Source organism: Pinus tabuliformis, chromosome 7 (assembly GCF_031772625.1).
Source record: "Pinus tabuliformis cultivar Carrire ecotype Pingquan chromosome 7, CPIR1, whole genome shotgun sequence".
NCBI classification, from domain to species: Eukaryota; Viridiplantae; Streptophyta; class Pinopsida; order Pinales; family Pinaceae; genus Pinus; species Pinus tabuliformis.
Genome location: NC_142293.1, coordinates 820,842,537 through 820,859,015, shown reverse-complemented (window position 1 = coordinate 820,859,015; position 16,479 = coordinate 820,842,537). Strand labels below are relative to the sequence as shown.

At 38.9% G+C, this 16,479-nt stretch overlaps 1 protein-coding gene across 4 annotated transcripts in view; it reads left to right on the top strand.

Annotated features, from left to right (window-relative positions):
- LOC149250125 (uncharacterized) overlaps positions 1–14,005 on the top strand; it is a 74,903-nt gene extending 60,898 nt beyond the window's left edge. For 3 of the 4 annotated variants that reach the window (XM_089458920.1, XM_089458919.1, XM_089458917.1), the window contains 4 exons: positions 12,830–12,880; positions 12,974–13,072; positions 13,184–13,333; positions 13,522–14,005. In XM_089458920.1, coding sequence (XP_089315046.1) covers positions 12,830–12,880; positions 12,974–13,072; positions 13,184–13,333; positions 13,522–13,650 — 429 coding nt within the window. In that variant the 3' untranslated portion in view covers positions 13,651–14,005. The remainder of the gene's footprint in view (positions 1–12,829; positions 12,881–12,973; positions 13,073–13,183; positions 13,334–13,521) is intronic. The other variant, XM_089458918.1, reaches the window with a different exon arrangement.
- Positions 14,006–16,479: the final 2,474 nt, after the last annotated feature.

Sequence of the window (16,479 nt, the reverse complement as noted above, 5' to 3'; positions counted from 1 at the left end):
GTTATCTTCTTATTCATTTATTTTGTCGTCTTTCATCAAACAATTGCCAAAATATAAACATGAAGATCATAGAAACAAGAAGAACACAAGATATAAGCTCTCAGCTAGGGAAAAACCCAAAAAAATTCTCTTCTTATAAAATCAGATCAAATTGAGATAATCCAAGACTCATGACCACAGAAACCACCCCTAGATGCCAAGTCAAACCTTCCATTCTACTCAACAAAATCATCATCAAGAGACCAACAACAAAGAAATGTATCAAAGTAGAATTTCCAAATATATTCCAGCTCAAGAGAAGTCCTTTCTCTCATACTTCAGCCTTCCATATCATCTCCCTTCCTGCGAAATTTCAGACCTAAAACACCCAAGAATGTATGTCCAAATGAGATCATATCATCTTCTATTTATACTGTTCAGAGGGGTGCGAACAGACATGTCCATTGAGATAGGGCCGACTTGGCATCTAGAGGGGTTTTTGACCCAAAATTACATAATAAAAATCCTTTTTCCTTTTTCTTTTCAAGAGGTCCAAATAGGACTTTGACTCTTTGACTCAACAAAACCTAGAAGCATGAATAACATGCTTATCTAATAAAATAATAATAATAATAATAATAATAATAAAATTCTTTTGAGCTTGAAACCCATGCTTAAAAAAAATTCTTTTTTTTTTCTTCTTTTGCTATTTACATAAAATACATAATGGTACAATTATGAAGACCAAAAATAGTTATATCTTTCGACAAGTATAAGGTAGACAACATGCCTGCCAATGTAAGGTGAGCACCATTCTATTAGTTCTAGTCATGCAACACAATTTGTGTGGAAGGTCCATCAGATGGACATGAATAGTGCCCTTCCTCAATGGAGATTTGGAGGAAGTGGCATATAGAGGGGTTCCAACGGAGTTCTCTATGTTCCAACTTGTATGTCAAAAGCATTGGTAATGGCATCATTCTATTGGTCATTTGTGTAGATGATATTAAAATTACATGTAGTGAGGCAAGTGCTATTAATTAGATCATATCTAATATGAGTAAAGATTTTGACACGATTGATTCAGACCCCCTACATTACTATCTAGGTGTAAAATTTTGGCAAATAGGTAGTAGCGGTTTGTCTCACAAATGGAATATATTCGGAGTTTGCTTCACAAGCTTAGAATGATTGATTGCAAAGTATTGTCTACACCTATGGAGAAAAGATTGAAGCGTTCAACCATGACCAACTCAAAGGCAATTAATGAGTCAGTCTGTAGGTAGCCCGTAGGGAGTTTGATATATCTTACAACCATGAGGATTGATTTGAGTTATGCTTTGAGCTTCATTTCCAAATTCATGGTAATGTTGAAGCTAGAGTATTGGATTGCAACAAAGAGGGTGTTAAGATATGTACACTTGACTTTGGCATTTTGTATAGTAGAAAAATGATAATTTTTAGGGCTAGATTGTTCTCGCTATAGATAGTTGCATTTTCAAACTTTTTCAACATGTAACATTCACCCCATAACTTCATTTCATCATTCTTAGCAATTATGTAGAGAGAAGAATAACATCAATAATGCAGTAGAACAATAAACAACAACAAAAGAAAAGCATGCACAATAGGGACACCCTGATTTAGGTTAGAGACCAGGGAAAAACCCCACAAGGGGGAAACCCAACCAGATTCTTCTTCTAAGTTCTATTAGATATGCATCAATTGTTCAACTTAGATACAAAGTACAATAAGAATGAGATAAATGAAGCCTCCTAAGGCCAACCCATGTCAGTGCACAACTGCGTTTGTCAATTGAACAAAACAAGTCCAACAGGGCTGCTTATTGTATCGTTATCATGTTGTCACTATCATGAAGGTCATTTCCATGCCATTCATAAAAAAAATCTCTGCCATACAAATATGTCACTGTCAAACATATAGATCATTGTCTTGTATCAAATTCACATAAGACACTATACCAAGAGTATTGTCATGTGTGCACTGCCATATAGGGTTATGGTCAAACATCAAGGTCATTGTTGACAAAGTCACTGCATATGTCTAAATCACTGTTATGTATATACATAAGGTTAATCTATCATACTGGCGATATTTCCATATATGTATTACGTCCAGCATAACTGAATCATATACCATTGTCTCACTGTAGTGTAGATGACAGTCTTTAAGTAAAAGGGGTCACTGTCCACGGGGTATAGTGCGAGCTTATGCCATATACACACTACACATCATTGATGCGAACCATACCCCAGAGTACATGATGGACACAGAATATTTAGAACCATGATGCCACTGCATTGAAACATGATACCACTGCAACGAACCATGATGCCACTGAAGAGAGTATCTCGAACCATGATGCCACTGTGCGTATATGTTGATGCCACTGCGCGTGTTACAAACCATAGTCCAGAGTATGTGATCCTTTAGAAAACGAGACACTGTAATTAGCGATGCCATGAACCACGATGCTACTGTGCGAACCATGATTCTACTGTGCGAACCATGATGTCACTAAATAGAGTACGTGATTCTTAGAAAATGAGTCACTGTAACCACAAACTACCATTATAAGAGCGAGCCACAAAACATAGTATAATGATGTCACCGATGCGCAAAGTAATGTGATGCCATTGTAAGAGTCGAGCGAAGCCACCGATGCATTGCAATGCCATTAGTGATGCCGCCGATGCATTGTGATGCCACCGATGAATGCGATCTACAGGAGATACAAGCCTAGCCACAGATATGACATAATTGAGCCACACAGTGAATAATGCGAGAGCTTCATAATACTGTAAACCACATAAATGTGAAAGCCACAGAGGGGTAGATCAACCTTAGATACCACTGAAAAGTGGTTAACACAGAAGTCCAAGCCATAGAGAAATGCAAAAGCCACAAAGGTGGAGATCAACCTTAGGGACCACTAAAAAGTGGTTACCACAAAAGTCTGAGCCTTAGAAATTATTGCGAACCATTGTGCATAGATACGAGCCTCAAGAGAATATTTGAACCTCAGAAAACAATAGACGCGAGTCACAAAAGCGTGAGTTAATGAGCCATACAATATTCTTATATAGGCATTTGATGGTGGAAGTGATCCTTCAATAATGGATTCGACTTGTAAGATACCTCATTAATTTCCTTTTTAATAATATCAAATATATTGACCACATTTCTTAACATTAGATAATAAGAAGAGCGCCCCAAAATAATATTTTCACTTTTAGCCAATATAAATTCTCTTTGGGGCAGATGGGCTTCCTTTGGGGTAGCTGGGTTTCCCTTTGGGGTTTCCTTGGAGAAAGTCATCTTGAAGCTACCCAAATTTCAACAAAAATATACTTTAGGTTTTATATGCATATACATTTAGATTAGGTAGGTTGTGTGGATGATAGAAAACCAACTTCTAGATATGTATTTAACTTTGGCAAATGTGTAGTCACATGGGCCAACAAGAAGCAACATGTAGTAGCCCTTTCATTAATAGAAGAAAATTTTTGAGAAGTAATGAATGAAGCATGTGAGGTAGTTTGGCTGAAGATGATGCTTTCAAACATGAAGATGCAGTTGACAAAGCCAACACCCCTACTTTGTGACAATTAAGGAGTGATCACACTAACCAAGAATCTAATCTTCCATGAGCATACAAAGCATGTTGAGATATATTGCCATATCATTAGACAAATTATAAAGGATGGATCTATTGAGTTGCAGTAATGTTCCATAGATGACCAAATTACAAACATTTTCACCAAGTCTTGAAAAATATATAAAATTCCAAAATAAGCTTCTATGTTGTTTTTAGATTGACCATTAAGGGAGGGTGTTCAATAAGCTTTTGTGCTCTATTAGTTACTTCAATAAAATAGAAAGGTTTATGAAAGAATTGAATCCTTAGTTCTCCTCCCCTCTAAAAGAACTTTTTAATGATTGTAAATTTTCTCAATTATGTTATCAGAGCTAGAAGTTATAGGATTTAGAAGATCACTGACTATTAGGACTTCTACAATGTTATTGTAGCTATCAATACCTAATTTGAACTACAAGAATTATGCACAAGAACAATTATATCAGATAACAACAACAACAAAATTATCATCATAGCAATTCCAATATTTCTTTCTAAGCTTGCCTGTGACAGTGAAATCAGGGTTGTAGGGGAGGGCCCCCTCACACCCGCTCCTAGAGCGCGCTTAGAATGGGAGCATTCAGGGAGTGCCTTAGGGAGCGTGCTCCTTGAATGCTCCTGTTTGGGAGCGTTTTTTAGGAGCGCGCTCCTTGAATGCTCCCTGGAGGTTCCGAGAGCGTCACTCCCGAGAGCGCTCTCCAACATAAAAATGCTCTCGGCACTTTAGCTCGCGCGTGGCCTAGATTGGGTTTTTATTTTTATTTTTGGAGGGAATGGGAAGGCCAAGGGGAATAAAAGGCTTCCTCCCCTCCCACTTAACATCATTTTATGAGTTTGTGAGAGAGATTGAGAGGGTTTGAGCCTTGAGGAGAAGATTTGAGAGGATTGAGAAGATAAGATTGTGGGAGCTTGCAAGGGAGATTGAAGGCTGCCATTTGTGAGAGCTTGGGAGATTGAAGGCTACCATTTATGAGAGCTTGGGAGATTGAAAACTGCCACCACCATTGGAAATCCAAAGAGGTAGGGTCTAATCCCATTCTTGTTTTTTTTCATGTAACATTTGTGTTTTTTATATGTTGATAAGATAAGATAAGATAATTTTATTAATGTCCAACAAATGACCATAATAGGTCAATGGGACTGTCGGTTACAATGATTACATCATGCCAAGCCGGTGGACCAAACGATCCCCTTTCACATTTCTTTTAAAAAGCAGAAAATACATCTATAATCTAAGCAAATGTAAATGTAGAAGCTAGAAGCTCTCGGCTTCGAAACAAAGCACTAGATGAAGCAGACAAGGAGAAGAAGAAAAATGGGGGAAGGAGTCTCCTATCCAGTTCCTACTCCTAACATTCGAGGTCGAGAGAAGAAAATTGAGAGAAGCTTGTCAAAGTCTGCTGTCCTGTGGGCATACTGGGTTGTCGCTACTGTCGCCTGGAGGTTCTAGGGCACCTCCTAGGGGTGGATCCAATCCTAGAGCGCTGGCGCAGTTTGGTGGGTCGCCCCCCCCGGGACCGCACTGATATGGTCTCAGTGTTTGTGGGTTGGTCAATGGTTCTTTTGGTGCCCCGCGCTGATGGTAGCACCCTAAAGAAGTTCGTGATCTTCTGCGTGGTGTCCAATCTGGTGGGGGGTTGAAGAAAATAGGCCCGAAATCTGAAGGCCTCCTGGAGATAAAGTGTAAGGCATCTCAGATCAACATATCTGAGGAAGCCGGGCAAAGTCTGAGAAGACTTGAAGAGACAATGGAAACGACCTCGAATCTCGTAGTAAGCAGGGCATCCGAAGATGAAGTGTGTCTCTGTGTCTATCTCCTGTAAGTGACAGAGCTGGCAAATCCTATCTGCCTTATCGATGTGGTGATCTGTCTCCACCCGGAGTTTGTGAGACTCAACTCTGAGCTGTTCGAGGGGGATTCTAAGGGCATGCATCCAATGCTGGAACGTGTATTGGGGTCTGATGATGAGCCCATTGCTGATCTCCAGGCAATGCTCCGCATAGAACATTTTTGGACGTAACCCATTGGGAGGATTGGTCCATGTAGCCTGAATGTATCATCTGTAAATATCCTCCTTAATGATTTTATTCAGTTCTTGCTGATTGGGAAGGAGGTGGCTTGGAGCATTCAGAGAGTACTGAAAAGGAGGGAGATGGTCAATCTGGATTCCTGAAGCCTCCAGAAGCTCTGTCACACCGGTGTACCAACATTTGGATTGGCCTGTCTGCATACGGGTGATGTTCTCCGAGGAGCAATATGCTAAATATGGGTATCTGTCACGACCCTTCCTCGCGTCTGCCAGGCCTCAGAGCCTGTGCAGGAGCGACACTAACCTGAATATCACCTCTAGGCGGAAAGGTTGAGCCCCGAACTCTGCTAGAATGATGTGCTGAGGAACTGTCTGCTTGCACCTAATGAAACGGTGCAAAAGGAGGGTTTGGACCCGCTCCGCTGAAGCCCAATCTGACTCTAGGAGAGAGGGACCCCAAATCTTTGAGCCGTAAAGCACTGTGGGGCGAATCAAAGTGTCCATGATGCTCATTTTGGACGAGATGTCCTGGAAATGGTGCCGGAAACATTGCCTCTCTAGAAGGACTAGGGAGCCATACACTTTGTTGATCCGAGGCTGAAGGGCTGGCCATAGGCTGAAGCGAGGCCCTGAAAACTAAACTCCCAAATATGTATAGGTGATGACAATCTCGATCTCTTCTCCTTTAAATAGGAAGTGGAAGTTCGAGGTTTTCTTGACTCCATTGAAGATAATCACTTTGGTTTTGCCCAAGTTCATAGTTAGATGCCTCCTATCACAAAAAGCTGCGAGAGCATCTAGCTGTCTCTGAAGGCCTTCTTGGGAGGAGGCAATAAGGGCAATATCGTCTGCAAAGAGGAGGATGGAAATCAGGACCTGGTGAAGAAGACACCCATCTGTATCTTGGATATGCTCCTGGAGGAAGGACTCAAGCTCATTGATATAGATCCCGAATAAAGTAGGAGAAAGGGGGCATCCTTGCTTGACTCCAATGGTGCTTCGGATGAAATCCGACATTCCTCTGACTATGCGGAGACGGCCAAGGATGGCCTCATAGAGGCGCATGATAGCTGTCAGGAGAGTCGAGGAAATGCCAATCTCTCTTAGTCTCTGGAAAAGATCTTCCCTCGGGACTGAGTCAAAGGCCTTCCGGAAGTCTACAAAGCAGCAGTACACTTTAGAGGATCGATGCCTAGCCTCCTCGATCACCGCACGAAGAGTAAGGATGTGGTCGATCGTCTGGTGGTCTGGGCAGAATCCTGCTTGGCCCTTGGCCTTGAGTTGTCTCTGCTCAAGGAAATGGGAGAGTGTCCTGTGGAGTGTTGTAGCATATAGCTTGGAGAATGTGTGCCCAACCATGATTGTCCTGTAGTTGTTGGGGTCGGAAGTAAGCCCTGACTTGTGGATTGGGTAGATAATGTGGTGTGACCAACCATCCGGAAATCCATCCCGAACTAGATGTTCTCTTCTTCTACTCTTTCTCATTCCTCCCTCATTTTGTTGTCAAGAATCTCAAGCTTCAACAAACATGATGGGGCTTAGCCTTATCTTGTTGGTTCCATTTTTGGCTATGATGGTGTTGTTGGGAAACATAAGAAGTGATGAAGATCATGAAGAAGTGGGTAGTGGTGGATTAGGATACTGTGGAGAAGAGGAGGAGGTGTACAAAGAGGAAGAGGAGGAGATAATGGGAGTGGAGATGATGATGGAAAGAAAAGCAAAATAGACCAAAGACCCTTGTGGAAATATGTTACAAGGCATGGAGGAGGGAAAGGAGGTGGAACCACTAAATTTATATGCCCCCATTGCAATCTACTTACATAGATTCATATACTCGTGCGAAAAAGCACGTATGTGGGAAAATGCCATGGGATGGAAATAAGCCAATAGGAACTAAAACCTGTGCAAGTGTGCCACACAACAAAGAGCCAAATATGTAAGCGAAGATGAGGAAGCACAATACAAATAAAAAAGATCAAAGGCTGAATATGAGGCCACTAACACACATAGAGCATTCAGTGGTCGAACAGGAACTCCATCCACCCATGGTAGTGGATTCATAGCCACAGGCACAGACATCCCTTTAAGGCATAGAACAATATCAGAACTCCTTGATCAAGGTTGTAGGGATGACGTGGATGCAAAAGTTTATCGGTTTCTCTTTGCATGTGGCATACCATCTAATGTTCTTCGCTCACCTTATTGGCATGAAATGGTTACCGCCATCAATGATGCCCCTAAAGGATACAAGAGCCCTAAGTATGACAAATCTAGAACATGGGACTTGATCGGGAAAAGGACAAAATAAAAAATGCTTTGGGTAAATTCACAAATGCTTGGAATGAATATGGGATATCCATTGTATCTGATGGTTGGACAAATGTAAAAGGCAAGCCATTGATAAGTGTTCTTGGTGTGTCTGCTACTGGTGTAATCTTCCTTTCATCTCATGACTACTCAGATAAGTTCAAGACCGACATCAACATTGCAGAACCATTAATTCAAACAATTGAAACTATTGGGCCATACAATGTCATCCAAATCATTACTGATAATGCTTCTAATTGTAAGGCAACGAGAGCAATCATTGAGGATAGATACCCCAACATATTTTGGTCTAGGTGTTTGGTTCACACAATGAACCTTTTGATGCATGACATTATTAAGATAAAGGAACTTGAATACAAATGGATTGGTTCATTGTACAAGAGAGGCAAGTACATGATAAGATTTATTACCAATCATAGCAATGCCCATGGCCTTTTCTGTAGTCACTCAAGGTTGGAGCTATTGAAGATTGCAAAGACTAGATTTGCTAGCTATTACCTCACCTTCAGGCACCTTTTGAAGGTAAGAGAGGCATTGGCTAGCATGGTATCAAGTGAATCATGGCAGGTATTAAAGGACAGGGCTGCAACCACATCTGATAGGGAAGATTTTCAAGAGGTGGAGGACACCATTCTTGATGGTCAGTTTTGGGCAAGTGTGAAGTATGTTTTGTAGTTCACCAAGCCCATTTATAACATGATTTGTTTTGCAAATATAGATGCGCCGATGATTGGGGAGGTGTATGAGCAGATGGATAGCATGCTAGGGAAAATCAAAGATATTGTTCAACCGAAAGATGTCATCTTGTATGATCATATTCACAAACATGTGGTCAAAAAGTGGGATAATATTAATGCTCTGCTCCATGCCTTGGCATATGTCCTTACGCCAAAACCTGCACCTGGGGGTAGGGTTAGGAGAAAACCCCATACAGATCTAGAGCTACAAAATGGGTACATGCTAGCATTAGACACACTAGTCCCTGACAGGGAGGAGTGGCAGATTGCGTGGAGAATTAAGCAAATACTTCAGGCAAATTAGAATGTTTGGTACTTTGGATGCAATCGATGATAGAGATAGATTGGATCCTGTTGAACAGTGGAACATGTATGGCTTTGGGGTACCTTTGGTGAAATTGGTAGTTAAAGTGCTTTCGCTGGTGGTTAATACTTATTTTGTAGAGAGGTGTTGGAGAACCTATAGCTTCATCCATAATGTCAATAGAAACTACCCCAATGAAAACGGGGCAGAAAGATTGGTTATGCACACTACAACTTGAGGTTGTTGACACTTTATTGTGAGTGGGCTCGATTTGATAGAGCATATATTAGTTGGGACAACAACCTGGAGGAGGATAATTTGGAGGATGGAGCCTCGCATTTAGAAAAGTTGGAAGTAGAAGTTTTGATGATGAGGATGACAATCATTTAGCAACAACAACAACATCAACAACATCAACAACAATGCCACCCCCATCCACTTGTAGGGCTCAAGTTGCACCAACTTTTCCACCATCTCCATCTACAAAATTGCGTGGAGGTCATGTGCCTTCTAGTTCTGGACATGGTTCACGACCATTGCAGAGTTAGACTATGTGGGAGGAGACTCCCATTGTTCAAAGATCACGAGAAAAGAAATTAGAAGTTTCTTGTGGAAAGAAGAAATTTTAGTAGATAGTAGATTTACTTGTCTTTTCTAGTTTCTAGTACTTTTTATAACTAGTTCAATTACAATTTCTAGTACAATTTAAATTTGAAGTTTGAAGTTGGCAATTATAACTCATTGGTAATGAATTATGAATGCGTTGCTTCATGAAATGTTTCATTTCATGTTTGATATTCTTTATTATAGTTTGGTAATGGTTACAAGTACAACTTTAGTGATGACAAATGTTAAATATTGAATTTTGAAACTTTGAAACTTTAAGGCTGATGAGAATCGAGATGAGATATTGTGGACATGTGGTTGATGAAGATTATATCTACTAGATGATTGATGTTATATGGTTTAATCCACGTTTTTATGTTGTTTATAACTAATTCATCATTCTACGTGCTTTTGTTGACATATATGCATCAAAATATATATTATATAAAAAACGCTCCCGAAAATGCTCATGACCTAGAAGCTTTAAAAAATTGTCGCTCCTGCTCTCGCTCACGCTTCCAAGCAGCCTTGAGTCAAATACAATACAACATAATTCCCTTCACTAGTTGCCAGTTTTAACTTAAGAAAATCTTCACAAGGGTTTTTGAATTCTCAACAAACATTGTGAGGGTCAAGAGGGTGGGATGAGGGTAGCACCCTTTTTTTCTTTTGTAAACACTTTATTGATTTCACACAATTTGCATTGAACCCATTGATTTTTTGCAACTTTTTTGTTGACTTTGAGCCTCATGGATTTGAATTATTTTCATTTGATTTTATAGGCCACAATTATCATGGGTTTTCTTTTCTAGTTGTGTGAAGCCCTCTCTAGTACCTTCACATTTCTCATGGACCAAATCTATTTGGATGGTCATGTCCTCATATTCTGGCTAGTCCATGTTACATAGGTTGAAGACCATACATAACAGAATAAGTGCTAGTCATGCCAATAAACAACCCTTGCACGGAGCTCCTAGGAGCTTTTATGTGGGTGGCAGGCCCCAGTCCTCCCACACGGAACACTGTCTTTGGTTGATGGGATAACAAGATCCTCATTCCTTAGCCCCTAGAGCTACCTTCTTTTACACTGAGGAGAAACCTTTGCTGCTGTGATCTGGATTGTCCACACGTCCCTAGTGAAATAAATGCTGGCTATTTGAGACAAAAATGACCCTCTCCATTTGAGCTGCTTCCAAACACCATGAGACATGCTGGGCCATCAATATAATTCCACGAGTAAAACCTCATTCATTCATGGCAAAGTCTGATCAAAAGTCTGGACCTCAAGAGACCAAATCACCATAATCCCAACAGAGGTGGTCTCCCATGGAGGTCCAATATCAATCAAATGTATGCATGATGCAAAGTAATAAAATGCAGTGGAATATGCAAGCATGGAATAACATGAATTCATTATAACAATGCCTCCATTCTTAATTAATCACATTCACTCAAAAAATGCAAAACACACACATTTCCATTGCAAAAGATGACATTAAATTGCATATTTATAGACAAAGATAGAGCACTTATCATCTATCCAAAGATGGTCCAAGCAACTGGATGATGAACAATTTCACCCCCAAGCGTAGGGAAGCTAGACTATGAGGACACTAGGGTGAACGAACCAAGCTATAGGCTTCTAGCTCACTCAACTCAACCCAATTGCTTTCATGGCTCAGCCAACTTGCTCACTACAGGGCATTCCAGGTATCTAATCCAGCTTTCAAACATCCATGGCACTCTCTTTCTACATAACACGAGGAACAACTTCCATTTCTCTGCAAACTTAGAACACCCTTTTGATTTCCATGCAAGCTATTTTCTTGTTGTGATGATGAACATATGCCTTCCGAGTCCCTCACAAAGAGTGATATCTTGTTTACTTGTAGGAAAGTTTTTAATTCAACTTTGAGGAAAAGCTTTCCACTTGTGACATGCTGTTTTATCAGCCCTAGTTTCAAACTGACATGCTGTTTTATCATCCCTAGCTTCAATTTGAAACCAGCATCCCAACCTTTCATGTGCAAGGGTTATGCTTCTTCTTGGATACTTGAAAGGAAAATATATGAAAGCTATTCACATTCGATTCAGCTATAGGCAAGAAGTTTCAGCGAGAAATTCACTTAGATATTCTTGATGGACAAATCCTTGCCAGAATGGAGTCTGTAAATCCAAACAGAAATGATTGATGACTGTTTTAGCTTTAGAAATTGTATTAGACTTCCTAGGGAGGAATTCAACATGCAGCAATATGGAGTGCACATATGGTAGATTCCAATGAGGTCTATTACTTTCATAGACGACCAATAATCTTCAAATCCCTTGCCCACAAAAAACTTGCATCTCCTTGCGATATAGATATAGTGGAATGGAAATTGCCACTGTCAAAGCGTAGATCTGACCAAGGCCCCTAATTGATATATGGACCTTGAATGTACATGAAGCTGAGAAACCCTTTCCAACAGCCTCCTAGCCATTAGAACAAATTTAATTTTCCAAGATATATCTCGAGTCCTTCAGTGGAGTTTATCTCTAATGCCAAAACTTTCTCAAGTGTGCTGCCATTTTTCTTAGAATCATTTTCAAAAGACCAGTTCCTAAAGCATACTGCAATGCTTCTCAGAATCATTTCTCTTGTATTTCCAAGAGATATCAAAGAGTCCTTAAGTGCAGTTTATCTCTAATGCCAAAAACTCCTCAAGTGTTTCACCATTTTTTTACAATCGTTTTCAAAAGGTCAGTTCTTAAAGGATACTACAATGCTTAGAATCATTTTCAAAAGGTAATTGGGTCATAGTATGGAATGTGCACTTCCAATGGGCTATTTATGGATATCTGTGTGCGTAACTACCCTTGTAGGCAGGTTGGATATCTCTTGAGGACATTTTAACCAATGTCCATCACAGATTTTGGGGCTTTAAAGGGTATTTTAGGGTTAGGATTTCTTACTAAGCAGGGTTCAAGGTTTAAAGCCTTCGAGGTATAATGCGTTTAAAGTTTTGGGGTCAAAGATTTAAGATGTAGGATGAACTAGCTCAAGGACATTGGATACTGGACTTGTTATACTATCAGGTTGATGTTATACTCTGCGATAGAGTTGGATATTCTAGAATTTTTGCAAAACCAGAAAATATACATGGGAAAGATTGTGATTTGAGTTGTCAGTTGATTCACATATTTCCAGGTTTTATCAGCTTTGCAGTGCATTGAGCAGAATGAAGTATTAACATATGAGGTGAGGTAATTGTTACAATTAAAATTTGGCATGTCTAGATTTTCACTCTAATCAAATTTTAATATGATAATGTAATTTCCTTTTGGCTGGCAGCAAGTGCTGATGCTGGAGGAAACTCTTCTCTCAAATGGAATAAGCCTGCATGATCAACACAGTGCTATGCGACTCGATATAGACAACATGTCATATGAGGTTTCTCCATACAATTTGTTAACTGTGTTATAGACAAATGGATACAGAATGTGAAGGAATTGATTTGTTTCATTCTGAAATATGACATGTTTCCTCCCCTTATTTATTCAGGAATTGTTAGCTCTAGAGGAACAGATTGGCTATGTTAGCACAGGACTTAGTGAGGAGACTATTTCCAAGTGTTTAGAGAAAAGCTTGTACTCAAAAACAGAGCATGCTTCTCAGAGTATGGATATTGAAGTCAAATGCAGCATTTGCCAGGTATTTATAACCTGTGTGGGGAGATTATCAAAGAATGAAGCAGGCTTGGACTTTAAAATTTTTTTGTAGATTTATAGGTTTAGTTGGTAGTTTTAAAGTGTGAAGTTTTCTCCCTCTTCAGATTCAAAAATATTTGGAAACCTTTGCTTCTGAGAGTATGAAAATGATGGTATGAATTGTTTATACAGGAAGAGTATGAAGAAAGAGATGAGCTGGGAAGTTTAAAGTGCAGTCACAGTTATCACGAGGCCTGCATCAAGCAGTGGTTGCTTCAGAAAAACAAGTGTCCAGTCTGCAATATTTCTGTCATTTCATAGCAGGAAAATTCTGGTCTGCTGCATTTTTTTCTGTTTCTGTTAGGCAAATCTTAGGGTCAGTGCTCTTGATGAAGCGGCAAGCCTTTCCCTTGATTTTCTTTCCTTGTGCTGGTGTTTAAACTTTTAGAAAATCCCTGTACATGTAAATATCCTTTGTGCAACCTGCATTCTCATGACTATTCCTTTGATAATGTTCTTTTGTATTAGTGGTAAATTATGCTTATAATATTCCTTCTACAGATATGGCTAGCGTTATTGCCAGTTATATGGCAAGAGTTATTGTCAGTTTAAGCTAAAGAAACCTCAAAACCTAGTTTTGCTGCAAATAACATGTTCTAACTTTAAGTGGTTTCAATCTCCTTTACAAAGTCATATCTGGCATAGTTGTTTGTAAATGAAGTAAGCTATTGACAACAAAGTTGGTCCATGTTTAGGTTTAATGCTTGACTCAGTTTGTTAGATTTTACCATATTTTCATAATGCAAGCATCGCTAGTTTTGGTTTTCTTTTCCTGTCGTTCACTATTTAGTTTTCCCATTCTGAAGTTTGCTCTACTATGAGTGAATTTGTAAGTCTCTATACCATGACGATAACAAATTCATAACCGGTCAGTGCGGATCTGCCAAGCCATTGTGAGAACTTGGGTGCCTAAGAGGCATGTTGTTACATTTGATCCATGAGCTTTGCCAGCTCATAAAGACAAATGTTAATCCAGTAAAGGTTGGAAAGGGAAAAGGATTCAGGTGAACACAGGTGTAGAAAGATGCACTGAAGTTGTGGGCTTGTTCAGGCTTGGGGAGGGAATAATTTACTGAAAGGAAAAAAGCTAGTTCAAGCTGAGGAAGGATCATGTTTTTCTGATCAGGTCATATGACAAGCTAGATTTTTTCTCTCGAGAGTCGCAGAGAAAATACTGAAAGGAAAAAATTAGTTCGAGGAAGGATCTTGTTTTTTGATCAGGTCATATCACACACTTGAATTTTATGGCTCGCTACAGTTAGAGCACTCAGCACTGTATAAGTGAGATTTTAGATGTCGTTGTGTGTGTTGGTTTCAAGTCTAATATCAATAACTTCAGTTGTTTTCCTTAATGTTGATGAATTATGCAGTGTAGTGTTTTCCCCAATAGCTATATGTCAGGTTAAAGAGTATTGCATATTTTTAGTTGGTTTCTTTATAAAAATTTAGTTTCTATTCTAGATATTGTCGTGATATAGATGCCCTCATTACAAAATGGTGGTTAGATATGAGAAATTCAGCTAGACTAAAACTGCTAAAATATTCAACTAGGTTTCAAGTCTTCTTGGTTATCACTTTGAGAGGCTCAATTTTTCCATTAATGCACTCTTGGCATGTAATAACTGTCAACCATACAACAGTCAACCACAGGAAACTCCAGAGCCTGGGAAATGATTACGTCTGGTTCAGTGCGGTGTAATCTTACTCTGTTTTAAGGTTTTGTAAGGTAAATACATTTTAGTGCATTCATTGTGGGAACATCTTGGATGGATAAAATTAAAAGGGAAGGGTCATATTTCAATTTGAAGAGTGACAATCATTTTAATGTTTCTATATTGGCAAGTTGAAATAAACTGTTTTTCATCCAATAAGGAAAAAATGAACCAAAGCTTCATGCAAAGAATGACGAACTCATTAACCCACTAGCCCTGAATTACCTAACTTTTAACCCACAACTCCTTACATGCGTTCCCCTTTTTCCCATATAATTCAAGTAGTTAAACTTGAAGAACTTTTCATAATTTCAACTTCTGTGAACTATATACATATGATATTAACATTTTTATTTACTCACTATAAATTTCACTGTAATGTGTCACTCAAATTGCTGTACATCACAAAGTTGAATAAAAGATTATGGTGCCTCTAACTTCCCCCACCTAATGAAAGAGGTTGATACAATTTTAATTTGGCCAAGTTCCATCAATAATGTTCAGGTTGATCTTATGCAATTCCTGAGGTGTTGATGGGTTAAAATCATTATGAACATAAAAACTTCATAAATTTTTAGTATATATATATTTTTACAACCCAACATTGAGAGTCCCCTTTCACAGTTCGTAGTGGTAGTTGGCATTGTAGGAATAAATAAATGACTATTATTTCATTGAATTTGGATAGGACTCACTCCGCTCAGGTTATTGTCCTCGTTATGCACTAAGCATGGTTATCTTTGGATATCACTGATATAGAGTGGACCCCTTCATTTAGCTTTGGATATCACTGATATAAATTGGACACTTTCATTTAGCCTTCATGTTTGAGTGTCAATTTTTGGTGAGTATAATATTATAAAAAAATGAAAAAATTCATTGTTTCAAAGTATTCTTCATTCTCCTAGTTTTGTTTCAAAGTATTCTTTATTCTCCTTTTCAAATTAACTACAAAGATGATGAAAGTTTGTTACGTTGAATATAGAGAATAAAGAACTCACTCCGCTCAGGTTATTGTCCTCGTTCTTATGCACTAAGCATGGTTATCTTTGGATATCACTGATATAGAGTGGACCCCGTCATTTAGATTTGGATATCACTGATATAAATTGGACACTTTCATTTAGCCTTCATTTTGAGTGTCAATTTCTGGTGAGTATAATATTATAAAAAAATGAAAAAATTCATTGTTTCAAAGTATTCTTCATTCTCCTAGTTTTGTTTCAAAGTATTCTTTATTCTCCTTTTCAAATTAACTACAAAGATGATGAAAGTTTGTTACATTGAATATAGAGAATAAAGAACTCACTCCACTCAAGTTATTGTCCTCGTTCTTATGCACTAAGCATGGTTATCTTTGGATATCACTGATATAGAG